At 39.4% G+C, this 26,799-nt stretch overlaps 1 protein-coding gene across 1 annotated transcript; it reads left to right on the top strand.

The window, feature by feature from the left end:
- Window positions 1–1,844: 1,844 nt before the first annotated feature.
- Window positions 1,845–6,868, top strand: LOC100660988 (olfactory receptor 10C1-like). Its single transcript, XM_023553970.2, has one exon. It carries the CDS (start codon window positions 4,074–4,076, stop codon window positions 5,019–5,021), a length of 948 nt encoding a protein of 315 aa, XP_023409738.1. The 5' UTR covers window positions 1,845–4,073; the 3' UTR covers window positions 5,022–6,868.
- Window positions 6,869–26,799: the final 19,931 nt, after the last annotated feature.

Here is a 26,799-nt window from a genome sequence, read left to right as displayed (position 1 = left end):
GGAATGGTGCCTGAGGGCTCCCCGTGATTCAGATCCGGTAACTCCTCTCTGCTTCTGAACTCTCTTCCTCCCCCTACCCCTCAGTTCATTTTCTAAGCTTGCCTTTGATAATCAGTGCTCTTAACTTGTCACAAATATACTTATTTCACTTGTATTTTCAGGTCTTTGTTGTAAAGATGGCTGGAGGAAGCATCTGTCTATTCCTTTCATCTTCTTTTGATGCTTCCTGCATTGTTTAATATTTTCCACATAGAATCCTTCAGTATTGCAACTTGTGGCTTGAATTTTTTCTTCAGTTCTTTCAGCTTGAGAAATGCTGAGCATGTTCTTCCCTTTTGGTTTTCTATCTCCAGCTCTGTGCACATGTCATTATAATACTTTGCTTTGTCTTCTCGAGCCACCGTTTGAAATCTTCTGTTCAGTTCTTTTACTTCATCATTTCTTCCTTTTGCTTTAGCTGCCTGATGTTTGTGAGCAAGTGTTACGGTCTCTTCTGACATCCACCTTGGTCTTTTCTTTCTTTCCTGTCTTTTCAATGAACGACCTCTTGCTTTCTTCATGTATGATGTCCTTGATGTCATTCCACAACTCATCTGGTCTTCAGCCACTACTGTTCAATGCATCAAATCTATTCTTGAGATGGTCTCTAAATTCAAGTGGGATATACTCAAAGTCATATTTTGGCTCCCGTGGACTTACTCTTATTTTCTTCAGTTTCAGCTTAAACTTGCATATGAGCAATTAATGGTCTCTTCCACTTTTTTCCCCCCCACAGTTGTCTCCTGGCCTTGTTCTGACTGACGATATTGAGCTTTTCCATCGTCTCTTTCCACAGAGGTAGTCAATCTGATTCCTGTGTGTTCTATCTGGCGAGGTCCATGTGTATAGTTGCCATTTATGTTGGTGAAAGAAGGTATTTACAATGAAGAAGTTGCTGATCTTGCAGAATTCTATCATTCGATATCTGGCATTGTTTCTGTCACCAAGGCCGTATTTTCCAACTACCAATCCTTCTTCTTTGTTTCCAACTTTCACATTTCAATCAGCAGTAATTATCAATGCACCCTGATTGCACGTGAGGTCAATTTCAGACTGCAGCTGCTGATAAAAATCTTCTATTTTGTCATCTTTGGCCTTAGTGGTTGGTGTGTAAATTTGAATAATAGTTGTATTAACTGGTCTTCCTTGTAGGCGTAGGGATATTATCCTATCACTGACAGCGTTGTACTTCAGGATATATCTTGAAATGTTCTTTTTGACGATGAATGCAACACCATTCCTCTTCAAGTTGTCATTCCCCACATAGTAGACTATATGATTGTCCGATTCAAAATGGCCAATACCAGTCCTTTTCAACTCACTAATGCCTAGGATATCGATGTTTATGCGTTCCATTTCATTTTTGATGATTTCCAGTTTTCCTAAATTCCTACTCCATACATTCCAGGTTCTGATTATTAATGAGTGTTTGCAGGTATTTCTTCTCATTTTGAGTTGTGCCACATCAGCAAATGAAGGTCCCAAAAGCTTTACTCCATCCATGTCATTAAGATCGACTCTACTTTGAGGAGGCAGCACTTCCCCAGTCATCTTTTGAGTGCCTTCCAACCTGGGGGGCTCATCTTCTAGCACTATATCAGACAATGTTCCTCTGCTATTCATAAGGTTTTCACGGGCTACTGGGCCCTTCTTCCTGGTCTCTCTTAGTCTGGAAGCTCAGCTGAAACTTGTTCTCCATGGGTAACCCTGCTGGTATCTGAATACTGGTGGCATAGCTTCCAGCATCACAGCAACACACAAGCCCCCACAATACAACTAACTGACAGACATGTTGGGGACTTTGAATAGATATTCTATTTTGAATAGATAGATACTTTTATTCTACAATTTACCTGGACTCCATATCCATTTATGTACATGCCTACAGTGCTCAGCTGAGGTCAGAGCTCAAATAACAATTTCAGGACTTTGATGAAGATATTGATGATACAGATAGAAATAAAAGTGATCATGAAAAAGTGTATGTGCATCATAGGGATACCCCGGGTAAAAATAATGGTGGTGATGGTGTAAGTAATGATAGTGGGAGCTTAGAACAGTGTACCACATGCAAGAGGAGCCTGGGTGGCATAAGTGGTTTTCTATCAGCTGCTAAACTAAAGATTGATGATTAGAAACCACACATTGAATCCGTGGAACAAGAAAAAATAATCCTTTGTTGTTGAGTTGATTCCAACTCATAGTGACCCTACAGTAACCTATAGGACAGAGTAGAACTGCCCCATAGTGTTTCCAAGGAGTGGCTGGTGGATTCCAACTGCTGATCTTTTGGTTAGCAGCCGAGCTCTTAACCACTGTCCCACCTTGGCTCCATGGAAGAAAGACTTGTTCAATAAACTGTGATTGAATTAATGGGTAAATGATCATGGATGTGTTAAAAGTAGAGGTGGTGGTGACAGTAACAGCAGTGGAGATGCTCAGCATAGACAGAAGTGCTGGTAGTGTCATGTTGATTGTGCTCACATGGTGGTGAGGTTGATAGTGATCAGAGTGAGAAGATGAATGACAAACTTCCTTGCAAGGAGAATTTTAAGAGGATGAGACTCACTGCTGGGGAGCTAAAGGTGTTAGCCTCCATGTATGCACATGTGGGATGGATCTTTTCTCATCATGAAAAACTATGTGGGATTTGCAAAAGTGCTACTGACCCAGAGGGAGAAATACCTCTGAGATTGGATTCCAGATCCCAACAATGAAGTTGCAGAGTTGAGAAAAGTCATTTGAGGAGTAGCGATGATCTGCTTCACTTCCCTGTGCTTAACTTTGTGCCCCAGAGGACCCCCTATTAAGAGCTAGTTACACCAGGCAGCCCCAGGGAATAGACAGTAAGGAGGCTCTGGAAGGTTAGCATTTCCATGAGTATTAAATATAAATAGGGAAGTGCCTTGGGGGTAGAAAGGGCTCCAAGGAGAAAGCTACAAGTTCTAATATCATCAAAACATGTAATAGGCAGGGATGGCGAAGCAGAAATGAGAGTAGTTGAAGAAGAGAACTAGAAAAGGGCTTTGATCCTTTCCTGGATGAGGCCTATTAGAATGTGGGAGAAAAACTCTTGGGACACTAGTGTTGACCACCCACCCCCACTCCTACCCGATAAATATTTTTTGGTGACTTTGGGGTGCCATAGACTACCAGGGCTTTAAGCAGCATAAAACATCTATTTAAACTTCTTCTTTTAGAGAAGAGGGATTTAAGGTAAAGAGGGGAGAAATGGCCCAGCCCAATGTCCATTGAGAGTTAGTGGCAGGGCAAGTTTATCAGCCCAGTTGCTAAAGAGGATGATCCTTCTCTTATACTACAGAGCTTCTATACCAAACACCACTGGGGCCAAAACCCCCTCAGTTTTCCCTGTTAGTAATTCCTGGTGCATGCCCCCTTTGGGAACCTTTCCTTAAGATGCCCACTGTTTACTCACTGATATCCTCTTCTGGGCTCTACTGTTCTGAGTGTTGAGGGACTGTAACCAGAGGAGCCTCATTTTTTTCTTTTCCCATCTCATCCTCCTTCAGTCCTTACTGAGAACATTCCCGAACTTCAAGGAGGCTCCCTGAAGGAGCCTCAGGGTTAAATTCTTAGAAAATATATATTTCTTTTCTCCACAGCTCAATATAGCTGATCGTTGGATACAAAGTGGATGCTTAAAGAATCATGGGACATTTCATTAGGGGCTGTAGAAGAGATGAGTTGGCAGTTTTCCTGGTAGAGTATGTAGGAGAAAATACCAGGGCCTGCAACTCTGGTGCCATGTCTGTACAATAAGAAAAGTACTGGCTTGCAAATCAGGGAAACTGGAAGCCACTCCAACTTTTCAGGAACAGATTGTGATATAGAGTAAATCACATCTCCCTTCTGGTCTTCAGTTCCTTTTTTTTACAAAGTGAGGGGAGTTGATTTTATAATGTGTAAGATCCTTTCAAACTCATGTGTTCTTTGCCTTTTCTCTTGGGAAATTTCGCAAGTGAGAAAGAAGCCTGAAGTAATTAATCTTCTGTCTTCACCCCTCAGTCCTAAGAATGATAGATCATGCCAACCACACTTCGACCCAAGATTTCATTCTTGCTGGTTTCGCTACTACTGGGACTCTGCAACCGCTTATCTTCTTGGGGACCCTGTGCATCTATCTCCTCACCCTGGCAGGGAATCTATTCATCATTGTCCTTGTTCAAGCAGATTCTGGACTGTCCACACCCATGTACTTCTTCATCAATGTTCTTTCCTTTTTGGAGCTCTGGTATGTCAGCACCACGGTGTCCACACTGCTGCATACCTTGCTCCATGGATGTTCACCCATCTCGTCTGCTTTGTGTTTCATCCAGCTCTATGTCTTCCACTCCTTGGGCATGACTGAGTGCTACTTGTTGACTGTCATGGCGCTGGACCGCTACCTTGCTATCTGTCACCCACTCCACTACCATGCATTCATGAGCAGACAGGTACAGTTATGGCTAGCAGGGACCACTTGGGTGGCTGGCTTCTCAGCAGCACTTGTACCTGCCAGTCTCACAGCCACTCTTCCTTTCTGCTTGAGGGAGGTGGCCCATTATTTTTGTGACCTGGCACCACTTATGCGTTTGGCATGCGTGGACACAAAATGGCATGCTTGGGTCCACATTGTGGTGATTGGACTGATCAATGCATGCAACCTTGTACTCATTTTGGGACTCTATGGGGGCATCCTGAGAACTGTGTTGAACCTGCCCTCAGCTGCCAGTCGTGCCAAGGCCTTCTCCACCTGCTCTTCTCATATGACTGTAGTGACCCTTTTCTTTGGCTCTGCCTTCATTGTCTATGTGGGGCCTCCTGGGATTCCGGCTAAGGGCATGGACAAGCTTATTGCCTTGGTGTACACTCTTTTTACCCCCTTCCTTAACCCCATTATTTATACCCTTCGTAACAAGGAAGTTAAAGAGGCTGTGAAGAGAGTCATTCAGAGGATTAAGGCTGTGTTAAAGGGACCCTGAGGATCTGTAGGGTCAGAGACCATCTACTCAATAATTTAAAAAAATCAGTTCATTAGTCAATCAGCTAATCAGATACAATATAACAGAACATTAATTGTTTCTCAAACATACTGCATATGCCAAATAAAATGATCAGAGCCTTGGATTTAGACAAATTAGGCAGTGCAGAGGAAGGAGAATATTGTCTCTGAAACCATGCCTGTCTAAAATGGGAGAAAGGATATATAAATGAAAAATATAACAAAACAAAAAAATAAGGGTGTGAGTAAAAATTTTTAGGTAGACTTAGAACTTAAAGGTAGAACTATGTTGAGTGATTTGAGAAGAATAGAAGTGGCTGTGGGGGCTATGGTCAAGATAGAATACCTATAGAAAGACTGAGAAGAAAGTAATGAATGAGACTGGCAAAAAAAGAATTGCTTGAGTAAATGTTTATATGTGAATTGGTGAGCAATTGGAAGAAAGACTCATAAGAGAGGAGTCAAGTGTTCTTGGGTGATCCTGCAATAAAAGGATGTTTAAAGTGGGAGCTGAGAATTTATTTTCTAATGGGGAAGAGGAAGAGGAAGGGTTCTGGGTGTGTTGATGATCTAAGTAAGTTATAAAAATGTATTCTCTCTTTTGGATTTGAAATGTAGGTTACTCAACAGGAAGCACCATTCATGGAATCCCTCGAATGCAAAATTAGTTCTGGGAACAAAGCAGAGACATAAAAAGTAGACATCATTTCTGTTCTCAAAGAAATTACATTTTGTTTTAAAGAGCCATTTCTCCCTCTTTCTCATACACAAACACATACACACAAACACACACTCACACACACACACATCACAGCAGCAGCAACAGCTGCAGCAGGTCATATTGACTAACACCAAGAAATAAACTTTTCCATTTTACTGTATGTGCATCTGCGGTGGTGTGAGGTCATGAAAAGTGGCGAAGGGAGTGCATGGATTGGCAAGGAAAGAATGGGAAAAACAAAAGTAAGTCTCACCGTGTTTATTCTGACATTTTCCACAAGCCTCAGACTTTGGTATCCTAATAACCTAGGTACTCAGTTTCTACTTCTTTGCAGGTTCTCTTCGAACCAGTCATGGAGCCATGGCGTCAACAAATGACATTCCGTGTCTCAGGCTAACATGACCACAGGTCTACTGGAAATACTAAAAGAAAACTCTTTTGAAAAATATCTCTCCTGTGCGAGGTTTTGTTGTTGTTGTTTGTTTTTATGATAAGGTTTTTGTTTCCTGTTTTTAAATAATAATGTTCAAAGACTTTTTTTCTAAGCAAGGATGACTTAGTATTCATTGTAAGTTATTTTACTGGGAGGAAAGTTTGTGTGGGGTAAAACACAGTAGCATTGACTTCCGTCCCGACTCAGTCATCCTGACTGGGCTCACAGAGTGTTCTTAATCACTAATGGTTTATCCGTTTTTAGAATGGTTTGTCCATTTTGAGGTTTTTCTATAACGATGCTGCACAGGTACATTTTCCCTGATCATTTAGACCAGATCTGGACTACACTGTCTTTTCCGACATTTCACAGGTCCTAATATTTTTTTTTAACTAGAGGCCCTGGTGGTGCAGTGGTTAAGAGCTCAGCTGCTAATCAATCAAGGCAAGAGAAAAGAAGGACAACATTTTGAAAAGCAAAGAGAATCCGATCCTGCTGACTGAGTCTTCATCCTCTTTACCATACCTGTCAGTTGCAGATTTTTCAGTCTCCGTGAAACACAGGAATCAGGCCACATAATGACCATAGGACCTTTCATTTAAATTACATTTTACTTAAATGACCTTTTATTTAAATGTGGGCTAGAAAGACAAAATCCTTTAAATATGATTTATTTGAGCCAAGATTTATTTATACGAGCCTGCAAAGTCATTTTTGGAAAAGTATTTTGTCTTCTACAGTTATAAAGTTGCAAAAATTATGCCAATATTTTGAGGATAATTTCTTCACCCAGTTCTTTGACTTGCTTAGTGAACAAGGCTTTTTGAGTCTTCCCCAAAGATGGGGACACGGATTAGTTGTGTGTGGCGGGGGGGGGGGGGGGGGGGCGGGGCGGGGACCATTGCCGTCAAGTTGATTCTGACTTTAGCAACCCTATAGAACACAGTAGAACTGCTCCATAGGGTTTCCAAGGAGCAGCTGGTGGATTTGAACCTCTGAGCTTTTGGTTAGCAGCTGAGCTCTTAACCACCATGCAACCAAGGCTCCTACGGAATAAATAAGGCTTATAAAACCACTTGGAATTGCCTCAGGGAAACTTTACTCATACAAGTTTGTGTTTTTTTTTTTTTTTGATGAGGATGTGTATCCCAGACCTACTATATTAGACAGGTTGAGGGTGGGACCTAGCAATCTGTGTTTTAACAAGCCATCAAGATAATTCAGAAGCAAACTAAAGTTTGAAAACCTCTTATCTAACCTGTTTGGTGAGTTTGGAAGGAGGAACTAGGCATGAGTAATCTAGCCTCTTCCTCTCTCCTTGTCAGTCAGTCTGTCAAGTCTGTGTGTTCTGCTCTGCTCTCTGCTTTGTGGTGGAAGGGACTTGCCCAGTTGAGGAAGTCTGTGGCTTTCAGCACTGCTTGATAAAACCCTTTCCTGAGTACTTAATTTAACAGGCAGATAAATCACAAGGGTTTTTTTAAGGGCATAAAAAATTTGAAGAAAATAATTAACAAGATCCACTGACTGAAGATATACAGAATATAGACTGGCTTCAAGCACACGTAGAATTAAACAAACGCTAGGCCATAGGGTTGCTGTGAGTTGGAATCAACTCAACAGCAGTGGGTTTGAGTTTGGTTTTTGGTAGGCCATAGACAAAGCCTCAAAACAGTTAAGCGAATTAGTGTAGAGACCACAGTTTCTAATCATGATTTAATTAACCTGGAAATAAATAACTATGTAAGTTTAAAATGCCCATAAAGAAAAAAAAAAATAGTTGCTGTCAAGTTGATTCTGACTCATGGTAACCCTATGTGTTAAAGAACTGTGTTTCATAGGTTTTTCTTGACTGTAATCTTAAGGAAGCAGATTACCACACGTTTTTTACCTGGTGGCTCTGGATGGGTTGAAACCACCAACCTTTAGTTTAACAGCTGAATATAAACTGTTTGTGCCACACAGGAACCTTTAAAATGTTCATATAATTGGTATTAAAATAAAACACTTCTGAACATCTTGTAAGTCTCGGAATAAATTATAAAGAAAAAAAAATTTTTTTTTGATCTGAGCAATAATAACCATCATAATCACAAAACTTTTGGGATGAAGCTAAACTCCTTCTTAGAGAAATTCATAAAATTAAATGTTTACACTATAAATGAAGAAATGTGCAAATTTAATTAGCTAAGCATCCAAATTAGGAAATCAGAAAAATCACAACAGGGGAAAAACAAAGAAAATAGAAGGAAGAAAAAAATAACTATAGAAGCAGATTTATATTTGACTTATAAATCAAAAAGCTGATTCTTGGAAGAAAAGTTTAAAAAAATCAAATTTTTGACAAGATTAACAAAGAATAAAAGGGGGGGAGAAAAATAAGAAATATTGAATATGAACAATTAATACAACAGCAAGTACAGCAAAGTTTAAAACAATAAAATGATACTATTACTGCCAATTCATTAAAAAGTTAAATTAGATTCATTTCCAGAAAATTGAAAATTCCCAGTACCAATCTCACAAGCAATAGAAAAATATGAATTGTATTGAATTAGAAGTCAAAAATATTTCTGAAAAGAAAAAAATCAGGTCCAAGTTGCTTAACAAGTGAGTTCTACTAAATACTGAAGAAAAAGATAATTCTTATTTTTACATAAACTTTTCAGAGAATGGAAACACTGGAAATACAATTTAACAACAAAGTTTAAGAAGCTAGCCTAGCACATATTCCATAATGAAAAAAACCAGAACAATGAAAAAATAATTAGAGGCAAATCTTACTCATTAGCATAAATGCAACCTCCCCACCCCAATCCACAATACTGTACTCCTAAACCAAGTCCAACAATGTGTACAAAGTGGTAATGATTGAGTTTGGTTTATCTCAAGAATGTAAAATAGGTTTCATATTTGAAAATTGAATAATGTCATCTATCATATTAACAAAATAAAAGGAAAAAGCATGATTATCTCATTCAATGCAAAAATAAAAAAGAAAACATTCGATATCCATTTCAAATATCCAATATTCAAGAAGCATTGCTATCTAATTAGAAAAAAGAAAGAAACAACAATAAAAACAAATCTACAAATAGAAAAAAGCTTCCTTATCCTATTAAAGGGCATCCTGTAAAAACATGCAACAAATCTAGAAGTGAAGAGTGAAAATCAATTCCCTTAAGAACATAAACAAAATAAGACTAATGGCTAATACAACTTCTAATCATCATTGCTCAAGAGATATACTGCCTAGTGCAGCAAATAAAAAAAGAGGAGTAAAGAAAATAGAAGTATAAATATTGGAAAGAAAAAACAAAAACCTGCAAATTATTTGCAGATGATATTCTAATTTATGTTGAAACATAAACAGAACTTCAGATAAATTATTAGAATTAATATAGCAGTTAACAAGCTTGATAGGTACAATTCAACTGAAAAGAAAGCCAACTGTATTGTATACAAGTAAAAATCAAACACATAATTAAAGAACAACAGTTATAATAGCAGCAAGAGTCTTCTGTACAACATGGAGTTTTAGATGGAAGCACCACACCATCCCTCCATAGCAAAGACCCAAAAAACTAAGTAAAGCAGAGACAAATGTTAACTCTTGAACCCTAACCATCAAACGATGAGTTAAAGAACTCAGCCAAGCACTGAATGAACAAGAAACTGACAGAGGAAAGAGAGCAACGAGAAACGGGTACAGACGTCCCCTATCAGCTAACACAACACGGATTTGCCATCTTGGATTCCTGTTGGAGATCAGCGGACAGGGAGTATGGGAAAGCAGCTTCGCAGAGCCCCCAGCAGGAGACGGAATATCCAGTAACCACTGATATATACTTTCCCACCCCCCACCCTTCTCTCCCCCTTTCTCAACCACCCTTGCTGCATAGCTGGCTGCAGTTGCTCAGCCAGCTGAAAAGTGCAGGGTCCTTGCTGTTTGAATTCACCCTGCAGACAGGAAGTATGGGAAAGCAGTTTATAGGAGCTTCTAGAAGGAGACAGAGCACCTGGTAACCAGTGATATATGCTTTCCCACCCCCCTTTCTCCTCCCCCCTGCTGCTGAGCCTCCTCTGTTTCCTGCCAGCCACAGTCTCTTGGCCAAGAGGCACTGGCTTCAGCCTCTCATTGCTTGGCTACACCTCACCCACACTGGCTGGCTCCCAGAGTGCCATTCATTTGTTGCTGATGTTGCTTTTTTTCCATTTCTTTTGTTTTTATCCATGCATCTCACTACCTCCCCCTCCTTTCTCTCAAACACCTGGCTCTGTGTTACACCTTTGCTTCTTCTTGAAAGGCTATGAAGCACCACTCAACTAGGGAACAGCTCCCCAGACCAGCAACCACACTGGTGGTATCCCCCACAGTCATTAGAAGAAAGGAAATAAAAATCAGAGCAGAAATAAATTAAATATAGAATAGAAAAACAATAGAATCAACAAAACCAAAAGTTGGCTCTTTGAAAGGATCAACAAAATAGACAAATCACTGGCCAATATGACAAAAGAAAAACAGAAGAGGATGCAAATAACCCAAATAAGAAATGAAATAGGGAATATTACAACAGACCCAACTGAAACAAAAAAGATCATAACAGAGCATTATGAAAAACTATAACAAATTTGAAAACCTAGAGGAAATGAATAAATTTCTAGAAACACACTACATACTCGAGCTAACACAAAATGATGTGGAAAATCTGAACAGACCCATATCAAGAGAAGAGACTGAAAACTCCCAACAAAAAAGAAGCCGTGGCCCACAGGGCTTCACTGGAGAATTCTACCAAACATTCAGAGAAGAGCTTACACCAGTACTACTCAAAGTATTTCAGAACATACAAAAGGAAGCGATACTGTCAAAATCATTCTATGAAGCCAGCATAACCCTGATAAAAAAACCAGGCAAAGACACCACCAAAAAAGAAAATTACAGACCAGTATTCTCATGAATATAGATGCAAAAATTCTCAACAAAATTCTAGCCAATAGAATCAGCATCATATCAAAAAAAGAACACAACACGACCAAGTAGGATTCATACCAGGTACGCAAGGATGGTTCAATATCAGAAAAGCAATCAACATAATCCACCACATAAATAAAAGGAAAGAATCACGCGATAATCTCAATTGATGCAGAAAAAACATTCAACAAAGTCCAATGGCATCTAACAACAAGAATGACATATATATTTTGAAAATAAAGGCTGAGCCTTATCTATCATCTATCTATCTATCTATCTATCTATCTATCTATCTATCTATCTATCTATCTATCTATCTAATCTATCTATCTATCTATCTATCTATCTATCTATCTATCTATCTATCTATCTATCTATCTATCTATCTATCATCTATCTATCTATCTATCTATCTATCTATCTATCTATCTATCTATCTATCTATCTATCTATCTACCTACCTACCTACCTATCTATCTATCTAATCTATCTATCATCATCATCTACCTATATCTATCTATCTATCTATCTACCTACCTGTCTACCTACCTACCTATCTACTTTTTTGGTGGGAAAATACCAGATTCAGATACATCTGAAATGATTAAACACAAATACGATTTGTGAATCATTCTTAATCTTTCATACTGAACAGGCTTTATGACTCCCTAGAATCTGCCAAATAATGGTTAGGAATCATATCAAACATGACGGTTTGCGGTCTACATGCATAATAAAAATTAACACCAATACAGCCTTTGTTTCTTTCCTTGAATGCATAGAAACACAATGGATGAGATTTAGGCTTACAATAGACTGCAGTGCAGTTAATGTTAATCTTACCTAAGAACTTTGTTACACTTTGTTTAGTATGCATATTTATCTACCGCCCTGGCTTGTACATAATTATATCCTTTAGTTTCTCTTATCAACAGTAATCAAGAGACTCACAACAAAAGTTTCTAAACAAACTTCCAGGTGTAAGTCATATGCTTTACAGCATCCTTTTAGTTATAGCTTATTTCCTCCTTAATAGGATGGTTATTTTTGTGATTTCATATTTTCCTTTCTCAAAAAGGGGCTTATGCAATGTTTCCACTGTAACCACTGTCCTCACCAGGAGTTTGCCTGGAGTTATCTCTGCCATAGCCCAGCCAAACTAGCCTTAAAAAGACATTGCCTGCAAGTCCAAGACAGGGTTCATGGTGGATATGGGCTCTAAGAGTCTGTATTTGTAAAGGACATTGAAGCCCAAATAAGAGAAATCTTGCAGGAGAACATCTATTTGCTTTAAAGACATTTACCCTTTTTGGCTGGATCAGTGTTTTCTGGGATAGAAAGAGATAGCTTTTCAAGCATCATAACAAATGGGAGCAGTCAAGTTGCTAGCGTCTGATAACTTTTATTCAAAATAAAATGTGTGCAAGTAGCTGCACCCATGCGCAAGGAAAGAAAGTCTCTGTGTGATGCAAATAATTAAATAGATAGGCTGCTAATCAAAAGTTTGGAGTTTCGAGTCCACCCAGAACTTTTTTTTTGGAAAAATAATTTTTATTCTCCTTTAATTGAAAGTTTACAAATCAAGTCAGTCTGTCACATATAAGCTTATATACACCTTACTACATACTCCCATTTACTCTCCCCCTAATGAGTCAGCCTGCTCCCTCCTTCCAATCTCTCCTTTCGTGACCGTTTTGCCAATTTCTAACACTCTCTACCCTCCCATCTCCCCTCCAGACAGGAGATGCCAACACAGTCTCAAGTGTCCACCTGATGCAAGTAGCTCACTCTTCATCAGCATCTCTCGCCAACCCATTGTCCGGTCCCTTCCATGTTGGATGAGTTGTCTTTGGGAATGGTTCCTGTCCTGGGCCAACAGAAAGTTTTGGGACCATGACCGCTGGGATTCTTCTAGTCTCAGTCAGACCATTAAGTCTGGTCTTTTTATGAGAATTTGGGGTCTGCATCCCACTGTTCTCCTGCTCCCTCAGGGGTTCTCTGTTATGCTCCCTGTCAGGGCAATCATTGGTTGTGGCCGGGCACCATCTAGTTCTTCTGGTCTCAGGATGATATAAGTCTCTAGTTCATGTGGCCCTTTCTGTCTCTTGGGCTCATAGTTATCGTGTGACCCTGGTGTTCTTCATCTCCTTTGATCCAGGTGTGTTGAGACCAACTGATGCATCTTAGATGGTCGCTTGTTAGCATTTAAGACCCCAGACGCCACATTTCAAAGTGGGATGCAGAATGTTTTCATAATAGAATTTATTTTCCCAATTGACTTAGAAGTCCCCTTAAGCCGTGGTCCCCAAACCCCCACCCTTGCTCCGCTGATCTTCGAAGCATTCAGTTTATCCCAGAAACTTCTTTGCTTTTGGTCCAGTCCAGTTGAGCTGACCTTCCGTGTATTGAGTATTGTCCTTCCCTTCACCTAAAGTAGTTCTTATCTCCTAACTAATCAGTAAATAACCCTCTCCCTCCCTCCCTCCCTCCCCGCTCTCGTAACTACGAAAGAATGTGTTCTTCTCAGTCTATCCTATTTCTCAAGATCTTATAGTAGTGGTCTTATACAATATTTGTCCTTTTGCCTCTGACTCATTTCAATCAGCATAATACCATCCAGGTTCCTCCATGTTATGAAATGTTTCACAGATTCGTCACGGTTCTTTATCGATGTGTAGTATTCCATTGTGTGAATATACCACAATTTATTTAACCATTCAGCTGTTGATGGACACCTTGGTTGCTTCCAGCTTTTTGCTATCGTAAACAGAGCTGCAATAAACATGGGTGTGCATATATCTGTTCGTGTAAAGGCTCTTATTTCTCTAGGGTATATTCCGAGGAGTGGGATTTCTGGGTTGTATGGTAGTTCTATTTCTAACTTTTTAAGAACACGCCAGAAAGATTTCCAAAGTGGTTGTACCATTTTACATTTCCACCAGCAGTGTATAAGAGTTCCAATCTCTCCGCAGCCTCTCCAACATTTATTATTTTGTGTTTTTTGGATTAATGCCAGCCTTGTTGGAGTGAGATGGAATCTCATCGTAGTTTTAATTTGCATTTCTCTAATGGCTAATGATCGAGAGCATTTTCTCATGTATCTGTTAGCTGCCTGAATATCTTCTTTAGTGAAGTGCATGTTCATATCCTTTGCCCACTTTTTGATTGGGTTGTTTGTCTTTTTGTGGTTGAGTTTTAACAGAATCATATAGATTTTAGAGATCAGCCACTGGTTGGAGATGTCATAGCTGAAGATTTTTTCCCAATCTGTAGGTGGTCTTTTTACTCTTTTGGTGAAGTCTTTAGATGAGCATAGGGATTTGATATTTAGGAGCTCCCAGTTATCTGGTTTCTCTTCATCATTTTTAGTAATGTTTTGTATTCTGTTTATGCCTTGTATTAGGGCTCCTAATGTTGTGCCCATTTTTTCTTCCATGATCTTTATCGTTTTAGTCTTTATGTTTAGGTCTTTGATCCACTTGGAGTTAATTTTTGTGCATGATGTGAAGTATGGGTCCTGTTTCATTTTTTTGCAAATGGATATCCAGTTATGCCAGCACCATTAGTTAAAAAGACTATCTTTTCCCCAATTAACAGACACTGGGTATTTGTCAAATATCAGCTGCTCATATGTGGATGGATTTATATCTGGGTTCTCAATTCTGTTCCATTGGTCTATGTGTCTATGTGCCTGTTGTGGTACCAGTACCAGGCTGTTTTGACTACTGTGGCTGTATAATATGTGCTAAAACCAGGTAGAGTGAGGCCTCCCACTTTCTTCTTCTTTTTCAGTAATGCTTTACTTATCCAGGGCTTCTTTCCCTTCCATATGAAGTTGGTGATTTGTTTCTCCATCACATTAAAAAATGTCATTGGAATTTGGATCGGAAGTGCATTGTATGTGTAGATGGCTTTTGGTAGAATAGACATTCTTACTATGTTAAGTCTTCCTATCCATGAGCAAGGTATGTTTTTCCACTTAAGTAGGTCCCTTTTAGTTTCTTGCACTAGTACTTTGTAGTTTTCTTTGTATAGGTCTTTTACATCTTTGGTAAGGTTTATTCCTAAGTGTTTTTATCTTCTTGGGGTACTGTGAATGGTATTGATTTGGTGATTTCGTCTTCGATGTTCTTTTTGTTGATGTAGAGGAATCCAAGTGATTTTTCTATGTTTATCTTGTAACCTGAGACTCTGCCAAACTCTTTTCTCAGTTTCAGTAGTTTTCTGGAGGATTCCTTAGGGTTTTCTGTGTATAAGATCGTGTCATCTGCAAATGGAGATAATTTTACTTCTTTCTTGCCAATCCGGATGCCCCGTATTTCTTTGTCTAGCCTAATTACTCTGGCTAGGACCTCTAGCACAATGTTGAATAAGAGCAGTGATAAAGGGCATCCTTGTCTGGTTACTGTTTTCAAGGGAAATGCTTTCAGGCTCCCTCCATTTAGAGTTATGTTGGCTGTTGGCTTTGTATTAAAAAAAAAAAAATTTTTTTTCCTTTCTTATGTTGAGGAATTTTCCTTCAATTCCTATTTTGCTGAGAGTTTTTATCATGAATGGGTGTTGGACTTTGCCAAATGCCTTTTCTGCATCGATTGATAAGATCATGTGGTTTTTGTCCTTTGTTTTATTTATATGGTGGATTACATTAATGGTTTTTCTAATATTAAACCAACCTTGCATACCTGGTATAAATCCCACTTGATCGTGGTGGATTATTTTTTTGATGTGTTGTTCAATTGTATTGGCTAGAATTTTGTTGAGGATTTTTGCAACTATGTTCATGAGGGATATAGGTCTGTAATTTTCTTTTTTTGTGGTGTCTTTACCTGGTTTTGGTATCAGGGATATGGTGGCTTCATAGAATGAGTTTGGTAGTATTCCGTCATTTTCTATGCTTTGAAATACCTTCAGTAGTAGTGGTGTTAACTCTTCTCTGAAAGTTTGGTAGAACTCTGCAGTGAAGCCTTCCGGACCAGGGCTTTTTTTTTGTTGGGAGTTTTTTGATTACCTTTTCAATCTCTTCTTTTGTTATGGGTCTATTTAGTTGTTCTGCCTCTGTTTGTGTTAGTTTAGGCAGATAGTGTGTTTCTAGGAATTCATCCATTTCTTCTAGGTTTGCAAATTTGTTAGAGTACAATTTTTCATGATAATCTGATATGATTCTTTTAATTTCAGTTGGGTCTGTTGTGATATGGCCCATCTCATTTCTTATTCGGGTTGTTTGTTTCCTTTCCTGTATTTCTTTTGTCAGTCTGGCCAATGGTTTATTAATTTTGGTAATTTTTCCAAAGAACCAGCTTTCGGCTTTGTTAATTCTTTCAATTATTTTTCTGTTCTCTAATTCATTTAGTTCAGCTCTAATTTTTATTATTTGTTTTCTTCTGGAGCCTGATGGATTCTTTTGTTGCTCACTTTCTATTTGTTCAAGTTGTAGGGACAGTTCTCTGATTTTGGCTCTTTCTTCTTTATGTATGTGTGCATTTATCGATATAAATTGACCTCTGAGCACTGCTTTTGCTGTGTCCCAGAGGTTTTGATAGGAAGTGTTTTCATTCTCGTTGCATTCTATGAATTTCTTTATTCCCTCCTTAATGTCTTCTATAACCCAGTCTTTTTTTCAGCACGGTGTTGTTCAGTTTCCATGTATTTGATTTCTTTTCCTTGATTTTTCTGTTATTGATTTCCACTTTTATGGCCTTGTGGTCTGAGAAGATGCTTTGTAATATTTAGATGTTTTGGATTCTGCAAAGGTTTGTTTTATGACCTAATATGTGATCTATTCTAGAGAATGTTATGTGTGCACTAGAAAAAAAAGTGTACTTTGCAGCTTTTGGGTGGAGTGTTCTTTATAAGTCCATGAGGTCGAGTTGGTTGACTGTAGCAATTAGGTCTTCCGTGTCTCTATTGAGCTTCTTACTGGTAGTCCTATCCTTCTCTGAAAGTGGTGTGATGAATCTCCTAGTATAATTGTGGAGGTGTCTATCTCACTTTTCAGTTCTGTTAAAGTTTGCTTTATTAACTTGCAGCCCTGTCATTGGGTGCATAAATATTTCATATGGTTATATCTTCTGGTCTGTTGTCCCTTTAATCATTATTTGGTGTCCTTCTTTACCTTTTGTGGTGGATTTAACTTTAAAGTCTATTTTGTCAGAAATTAATATTGCTACTCCTGCTCTTTTTTGCTTGTTGTTTGCTTGATATATTTTTTTCCATCCTTTGAGTTTTAGTTTGTGTCTGTAAGTCTAAGGTGTGTCTCTTGTAGGCAGCATATAGATGGATCGTGTTTCTTTATCTAGTCTGAGACTCTGTCTCTTTATTGCTGCATTTAGTCCATCTACGTTCAGCGTAATTATAGATAAGTACGTGTTTAGTGCTGTCATTGTGATGCCTTTTTGTGTGTGTTGTTGACAATTTCATTTTTTCAGTTACTTTTTTGTGCTGAGACGTTTTTCTTTGTAAATTGTGTGTTCCTCATTTTCATAGTATTTGAATTTATGTTTACTGAGTCGCTATGTTTTTCTTGGTTTTTATTTTGAGTTATAGAATTGTTAGACCTCTTTGTGGTTACCTTAATATTTACCCCTATTTTTCTAAGTAAAAACCTAACTTGTATCGTCCTATATCACCTTGTTTTCCTCTCCATATGGCAGTTCTATGCCTCCTGTATTTAGTCCCTCTTTTTGGTTATTGTGATCTTTTATGTAATGACTTCAATGATTCCCTGTTCTATTTTTTTCTTTTTAAAATTAATCTTAATTTGTTTTTGTGATTTCCCTATTTGAGTTGATATCAGGATATTCTGTTCTGTGACCTTGTGTTTTGTTGGTGTCTGATATTATTGATTTTCTGACCAATTTCCTTTAGTATTTCTTGTAGCTTTGGTTTGGTTTTTGCACATTCTCTAAGCTTGTGTTTATCTGTAAATGTTTTAATTTTACCTTCATATTTGAGAGAGAGTTTTGCTGGATATATGATCCTTGGCTGGCAGTTTTTCTCTTTCAGTGCCCTATATATGTCATCCCATTGCCTTCTTGACTGCATGGTTTCTGCTGAGTAGTCTGAACTTATTGATTCTCCTTTGTAGGAGACCTTTCTTTTCTCCCTGGCTGCTTTTCAAATTTTCTCCTTATCTTTGGTTTTGGCAAGTTTGACGATAATGTCTCTTGGTGTTTTTCTTTTTGGATAAATCTTATATGGGGTTCGATGAGCATCTTGGATAGATATGCTTTCGTTTTTCATGATGTCAGGGAAGTTTTCTGCCAACAGATCTTCAACTATTCTCTCTGTATTTTCTGTTATCCCTCCCTGTTCTGGGACTCCAATCACACGGAAGGTATTCTTCTTGATAGAGTCCCACATGATTCTTAGGGTTTCTTCATTTTTTTTAATTCTTATATCTGATTTTTTTCAGCTATATTGGTGTCAATTCCCTTGTCCTCCAGATCCCCCACTGTGCATTCCAATTGCTCGAGTCTGCTCCTCTGACTTCCTATTGTGTTGTCTAATTCTGTAATTTTACTGTTAATCTTTTGGATTTCTGAATGCTGTCTCTCTATGGATTCTTGAAGCTTATTAATTTTTCCACTATGTTCTTGAATAATCTTTTTGATTTCTCAACTGCTTTATCAGTGTGTTCCTTGGCTTTTTCTGTAGATTGCCTCATTTCATTTTTGAGGTCATCCCTGACGTCTTGAAGCATTCTGTAAATTAGTTTTTTAGATTCTGCATCTGGCAATTCCAGGATTGTATCTTCATTTGGGAAAGATTTTGATTCTTTAATTTGGGGAGTTGTAGAAGGAATCATGGTCTGCTTCTTTATGTGGTTTGATAATGACTGCTGTCTCTGAGCCATCTATAAGATATTGTAATGATTTATTTTGTATTTGTTCACTGAGTCTTGTCTTGTTTTGTTTTCTTTCAATATACGTCGATGGGTACTAGATTGCTCTGTCTTGATTGTTGTAGCCTTTGAATCACTTATGTCCCACTACCAGCTGGTTTGGGCTGTTACCAGATATATAAGCCTAAGAGTCTATTCACTATTCTTGAGTAGAATCTGATTTTCAGTTACCAAGTGTGTGGTGTAGACTGTCACCTATTCACTTAGAGGAGTAGTGGTGATGGTTGTGTGCACCAGATTCTAGCAGCAGCAGGGGGTCACACTCCAGGGGGGTCAGGATGCTGACAGGCTTCCCCCAAGTGCCAGTGAGGTAGTTATGTCTCTATTCCTAAAGCACTTTGGTAGATGGGCTCTGCAGCTGTACCTTAGGCACCCAATGCATGTACCTCTATAGATTGGTGGGTGTCACTATCCTTAGACCACTATGGCAGGAGGCTGTGTGGTTTGGGTGGAGCTTCAGCCCTCAGTTCCCCATTGTGGGTCAGTGAGGGCTCTGTTTAATAGGTAGAGATATCAGACCTGGGAAACTTGTCTTTCCTGTAATCCACTAAAGCAATTACTGTCAGATCACTATCAGAATGGCCTTTGCATTTTAATAGCCACCTTGTTCCCTGTAGGGATGAAAGTCCAAGACTGTGGATCTCATATGCTTAGCTGGATCTGCTTCTGTATTTTTAGTCCAATTTTGGGAAGTCAGGGAAAGATTTTTGGTCTCTGGGTTTTTTGTATCTGCTTCTCTCAGGCCAGGAGAATGGGTTAGGAAAAGACAAAAACAAAGAAAAACTGCAGAGCACTTCTCTCCCTGGCCCAGGAAATTCCAATGTTAATGAAGCCTCCTGGGAAGGGGAAGGGAGGGATCAGATAGATAGGAGAGAGTAGCACCCAGGAGTATAGACAAAGTTACTTATCTTGCTTGGTGATGACTATTTTATCTGAGATTCCTGAGGGGCGTGTAGCCTGTGTGTGTTGGCTGGGTCTAGATTGCCCCCAAGGGTCAGGCCTGCATCCTGTGCTTGTGCTGTCTCAGAAGCCACGGTCAGTTCCTCCGTTCCCAGTTCAAAGCCCAGCACCAAGGTTCTCTGGCTGGGATGCCACGCTCCGGGCTCCAAAACCAGTTGCTGCTTCCCAGTGACTTTTCCTCTTGTCAGCTGCGTCGCTGCGCTGCCTGCGTGCGCTGGCTGGCTTTCCCCAGAGGTCACTTCTGGGGGCTAGGGCTGCGTCCTGCGTTTGCGCCGTCTGAGAATGCCGTACTCAACTCCCCTGTGCCCAGTCCAAAGCCTGGCCCCAAGGTTTTCTGACTCGGACGCTGGCTCCAGGTTCTGAAAACAGTCGCTGCTTCCTCACGATTGCTTGTTCTCTTGTTAGCCGCGTCAGTGTGCAGCCTGCTTGCACTGTCTGAGTCTCTGTCACTCAGGCCAACTCTTTCGATCTGTATTTGATGGTCATGGTTCATAGTTTGTCATGTATGTGATCGAGTTACTTGTTTTTCCGAGTCTTTTTTGCAAGAGGGATTCGAGGTAGCTTCTACGTAGTCAGCCATCTTAGCTCCCCCCCCCCCAGAGAACTTTTTGAAAGAAAGTCCTGGCAATCTAAAAAAAAAAAAAAAAAATTTTTTTTTTTTTTTAATCTACCTCCAAAAAATTAGCCACTGAAAACCCTATGAGTCTGACACATATGGGGATGTCATGAGTCAGACTCCACTCTTCAGCAACTGTTTTATGTGTCTATGGAGGGGGGAAGGCAGGGAGGGAGAGAGGGTTGAGTTTGCCAAATTGCAATCTGGGGGGCTAGGTTGGCACAGGGGCCAAATTAGACATGTGACTTGTTTTAATAAAGTTTTAGTGGAATACAGCCACGTTCAATCATTTACATACTGTTTATGGCTGATTTTGCCCTACGATGGCAGAGTTGAGTATGACAGAGAATGTGAGAATCACAATACCTGAAATATTTGTTTTCTGGCCCTTTAAGAAAATATTTGCCGGCCTCTACCCTAATTCAAATCCACCAGGCAGTCCTTGGAAACTCTATGAGGCAGTTCTACTTTGTCCTATAGGGTCACTATGAGTTGTAATTGACTCCACAGCATCGGGTTTGATTTTGGTTTTGGTTTTTATTCTAAAATGCAGCCCTGGTGGTGCAATGGTTAAGGGCTTGGCTGCGAACCAAAATGTCTCTAGTTTGAATCCACCAACCACTCCTTGAAAACCCTGTGAGGCAGTTCTACTCTGTCCTATAGGGTCGGTGTTAGTCAGAATCAACTCCACTGCGATGGATTTTTTTTTTTTTTTTTTTTTACCCTAAAGTACCAAAATGGTATCCTATAATGTATAGGTTGATAAACTTTATACTGATTAAATTATAATCTTTGTATTCTCAGGACAAATTACTAAGTGGTCGCATATTGTTATCATGTTGGTTTCCAATTGAGTGTATTGAATGGTTTCTTCTGTGTTCGGCAATAGGGCTGTAACACTGAAGAGACAAATATGAATCCTGCAATCATAAAGCTTACAATCCAGTTTGAAATATGCTGGATAAGTTATTAGATATGTGACAAATTCAGAAATGCTGAATGCTGTGCAAACAAATAACAGAAGAGTCTAGCCTATTCTGATTGCAAATGCTGTGTACATATGTGTGTTTGTGGGGGAAAGGGATATCAGAGAAACTTTTTCTTATTTATTTAATATTATTGTGCTTTAGGTGAAAGTTTATAGCTCAAGTTAATTTCTCATTCAAAAACTTATATACATACTGTTTTGCAACATTGGTTGCAATCCCCACAACGTGACAGCAGGCTCTCCCTTTCGTCCCTGGGTTCCCTTTGCCCATTGGTCCATTTTCTGTCCCTTCCTGCCTTTTCATCTTGTTTTTGGGCAGGAGTTACCTGTTTGGTCTCGTATATTTGGTTGAACCAAGAAACACATTCTTCACGTGTGTTATTGTTTGTTTTTAAAGGCCTGTTTAATCTTTGCCTGAAAAGTGGGCTTCGGGAGTAGTTTCAGTTCTGAGTTAGCAGAGTGAAGCCTTTTCTTAATTCATTGAAAAAATAATTTTTGAACATGTACTTTGTGTAAGGAAATATACTAGGCACTGAACGATAGTTTTGAAAAAACTTGATCCTTGTCTTCACTGCCCTAATAGTTGATTGGTGAAAAAAGAGAAATAAACACATATATACATAATTAAAATTTGTAATAGGTTCTGTAAAAGGAATAAACAGGATGCAATGAACAGAATAAGAGTTGGGAGACCGGGCACAATGAAGTCCTTAATGGGAAAAGTGTCAATTATTGTTGGAAACTCTAAAAAGGAAAACAATACAGTAGCTGGCAAGGAGAGAAAATGTTTGTGCATCACCTACAGTTATGGATTGACTTGTGTCCTACAAAAAGATATGTTGAAGTTTTAACCTCAGGCACCTACCAGTGAATATGACCTTGTTTGGAAGTAGGCCCTTGGAAGATACTACCAGCTAAATTAACATGAGGTCATAGGAGAATAGGTTGAGTCCTAATCCTGTATGAACCCAACCCATTGTCATTGAATCAATTCCAACTCACAGCAACTTTACAGGATAGAGCAGAGCTGCCCCCATAGGGTTTCCAAGCCTGTAAACCATTACGGAAGCAGACTGCCACATCTTTCTCCCATGGAGCAGCTGGTGGGTTCAAACCACCAGCCTTCCAGATAGTAGCTGAGCACTTAATCACGGAAGAGACACAAACACATACAGAAGGAAGAACACCATGTGAGGATGGAAGCAGAGATTGAAGTTATGCTGCCTCTCCATGTCCAGGCATTTCCAGGGCTACCAGAGCTGAGAGAGGTAAGAAAGAATCTTCCCCTAAAACATTCAGAGAGAGCATGGCCCTGCCGACACCCTGAATTCAAACTTCTGGCCTCCAAAACTGTGAGACAAAAAATGAATTTTAGATTTGGCCCTTTATGTATTTGTCCTTTAAGCATTTTGTCTGAGAATGAAGAAGGCATTCAAAACCCAAGTTGTTCTCCTGATGAATATAAACAATCTCACAAATACTAACATCAGACATGTTCACTCTGTGATCATGATGATGTAAGATTTTAAAAAAAAAAAAGACAATTTAATAATTATGTCTAAGCACATGCAAAAACAGCATTATTGTACAAACCAGAAGAAAACCAAACACCCCCCTCTTCTGGCTGATATGAGTGACTGCTACTTCTTTGTCAATTATAGCTTTAGTTCCTTCTAGATAAGATACATTAAGATACCCAAACATAGACTTATCCCCAGTAACTGTTAGCATCCAATCCAGAAAAAGCCCTACTTCCTTGAAAGCACCCCTAAGTCACCTAATGTGAGCCTCAATCCTATAATAATTCCTTTCTAACACCCTTTTACTGAGAGGCTCCATACTTCCCGTGGCGTGTGATCTCTCTCATTGCAATATGTTAGTTAAGACCAATGAACAATAGACGCATTCCTGTTCTGGAATGCAATGATATATTTTGTTTGACTCTCAAAAACCTAAAACCAAACCCGTTGCTGTCGAGTCAATTCCAACTCATAGCAACCCTATATGAAAAAGTAGAACTGCCCCATAGTGTTTCCAACAAGCAACTAGTAGAATAGAACCACTGACCATTTGATTAGGAGTCAAAGCTCTCAACCTCTGTGCCACCAGGGCTCCTTGCTTGTCTAATCAACCAGATATGCCCTCTTTACTACCAGATGCCATCGAGTCAGTTCTTACTCATGGCAACTCCATGCGTGCAGAGTAGAGCTGCTCCATTGGGTATTTGAGTCTGTGACCGTTCAGAAGCACATCACCAGGCCTTTCTTTCAAAGCACCTCTGGGTGGGTTTGAACCAACAATATTTCTGTTAGTAGTCAAGAGCTTAAATATTTGTGCCACCTGGGAACTCCATGTCTTTTTTAAAGGTGAAGAAAATAAGGCTGTGAGATTTTAAGTAATTAGGCAATTTTGCAGAGTTATTTGGAGAGTGTTTAATAAACAAACATCTATTCTACACCTACTATGTGGAGCAGGATATGCAGACTAACATTTTGAACTAGTATTTATACCTTTAGCTTTTTTGTATTTTTATCTCATTTAATCCTCACAACACACAGTGAGATCGTTTAGATTCTAATAGGCAAAATGACTCCCAAAGGGCACATAGATAATGAGTGATGTTCAAGAGCGTAGGCCTTGAGGCAAGTGCCACTTCATGACTATGTGACCTTGGTTGAGAGCCCTGGTGGCACAATGATTAAGCACTTGGCTACTAAGTGAAAGGTCGGTGGTTTGAACCCACCAGCAGCTCCATAGGGGGAAAGACCTGGCTATCTGCTTCCACAAAGATTGTTGTTATTGGGTGCCTTCAAGCTGGTTATAATGCATAGTAACCCTATGTACAACAGAATGAAACACTGCCCAGTCCTGCACCATCCTCACAATCATTGCTATGCTTGAGTCCATCTTTGGAGCCACTGTGTCAATCCATCTCCTTAAAGGTCTTCCTCTTTTTGATGACCCTCTACTTCACCAAGCATCATGTCCTTCTCTAGAGACTAGTCCCTCCTGATAACATGTTCAAAGTACTTAAGACTAAGTAAGGAGAATTCTGGCTGTACTCCTTCCAAGACAGATTTGTTTCTTCTTCTGGCAGTCCATAGTATATCCAATATTCTTTTGCCAAATCATAAATCAATTATTTTTCAGTCTTCCTTATTCACTGTTCAGCTTTCACATGCATATGAGATGATTGAAAATATTATGGCTTGGGTCAGGCCACCTTAGTCTTCTAAGTGACACCTTTGCTTTTTAACATTTTAAAGATGTCTTTTGCAGCAGATTTGCTCCAAAATGTCATTTTATTTCTTGGCTGCTGCTTCCATGGGGGTTCATTGTGGATCCAAGTAAAATGAAATCCTTGACAACTTCAATATTTTCTCTATTTATCATGATGTTGCTTATTGGTCCAGTTGTGAGGATTTTTGTTTTCTTTATGTTGGGGTGTAATCCGTACTGAAGGTTATAGTCTTTGATCTTCAGTAAGTGCTTATGTCGTCTGCATATCACAGGTTGTTAACGAGTCTTTCTCCAATCCTGATGCCATGTTCTTCTTCATATAGCCCAGCTTCTCAGATTATTTGCTCAGCGTACAGACTGAATAAGTTTGGTAAAAGGATGCAACCCTGATGCACACCTTTCCTGATTTTAAACCGTACAGTATCCACTTGTTCTGTTCAAATGACTGCCTCTTGGTCTATGTATAGGTTCCTCATGAGCACAATTCGGTGTTCTGGAATTCCCATTCTTTACAATGTTATCCATAATGATCCATAGAGTCGAATGCCTTTGCATCATCAATAAAACACAGGTAAACATCCTTCTGGTATTCTCTGCTTTCAGCCAAGTTCCATCTCATGTCAGCAGTGATATCCCTCATTTCACGTCCTCTTCTGAATCTGGCTTGAATTTTTGGCAGTTGCCTGTCAACGTACTGCTGCAACCACTTTTGAATTATCTTTAACAAAATTTTACTTGCACGTATTATTAACAATATTGTTCAATAATTTTCACATTGTGTTGAATCACCTTTCTTTGGAATGGGCACAAATATGGTTCTCTTCCAGTCGGTTGTCCAAGTAGCTGTGTGGTGTGATGGATCATTTTTGTGTGGCCTTTCTAGCCATGGTCTTGTAACTCCCACTGTGTGATAGGGTAATTGTGGCCCACCAAAGGGATTGGCCAGGTTTGCCATCCCACTGGGCCTGAGATAAACCACCCCAGGGGTGAGAGAGAGAATAGTCCACTACCAGGAAGGAGGGAGAAAGCAGCAAGACAGACCAGCAGGAGACATCACAGTAAGCTTCCCCACTCACTGATCGAGAGAGTTGAGTGTCTTTGGGTCAGGAATAGGCATGCCTGCAAGTATGGCTGGGAAGTGGCTATCCTGATGGAAGAACTGTATCTCTGAGTGTTCCTGAGCCTGAATTGTAAAATGTAACATCCCTCATAAACCCCACAATTGTGAAAATGGTCTGTGAGTTATGTACGGCCATTGCAATGAATTATTCAACCCAGCAGGGAAGTAGAGAGTGCTCTGGAAGGAATGGTTGGTGTCAGAATTGGTAAAGATGGCTGAGTGGGGGGGCATGTTTGACCTACACCTCATAGGAATAAGTCTTGGGCTGTTAGTCTTGGTTCTCCTTCCCTCTTGTGAAGTTAGAGGCAGTCAGACACTGTCCCAATGCTGTTTTTACAAGCTGTCTCCAAATTTCTTGGCATAGATGAGTGAGAACCTTCAGGGCTGCATCCATTTGTTGAAACATCTCAGTTGTTATTCCATCAATTCGTGGCAACTTGTTTTTTGCCAATACCTTCAGTGTAGCTTGAACTTCTTCCTCCAGTATCATCAGTTCTTGATCGTATGCTACCTCCTGAAATGGTTGAATGTTGTTCAATTATTTTTGGTACAATGATTCTGTGAATTCCATCTTCTTTTGATGCTTCCTGCATTGTTCAGTATTTCGGCCATAGAACCCTTCAATACTGCAACTAGAGACTTGAATTTTTCTTCAGTTCTTGCACCTTGAGAAATGCCAAGAGTGTTCTTCCCTTTTTTGTTTTCTAACTGCAGGTCTTTTTGCACATTTCATTGTAATACTTTGTCTTGTCAAATTGCCCTTTCAAATCTTCTGTTCAGCTCTTTTACTTCATCATTTCTTTCATTT

This window comes from Loxodonta africana, chromosome 3 (assembly GCF_030014295.1).
Source record: "Loxodonta africana isolate mLoxAfr1 chromosome 3, mLoxAfr1.hap2, whole genome shotgun sequence".
Classification (NCBI taxonomy): domain Eukaryota; kingdom Metazoa; phylum Chordata; class Mammalia; order Proboscidea; family Elephantidae; genus Loxodonta; species Loxodonta africana.
Note: the sequence above shows the minus strand (reverse complement) of the source record. Positions and strands in the feature narration are given on the sequence as shown.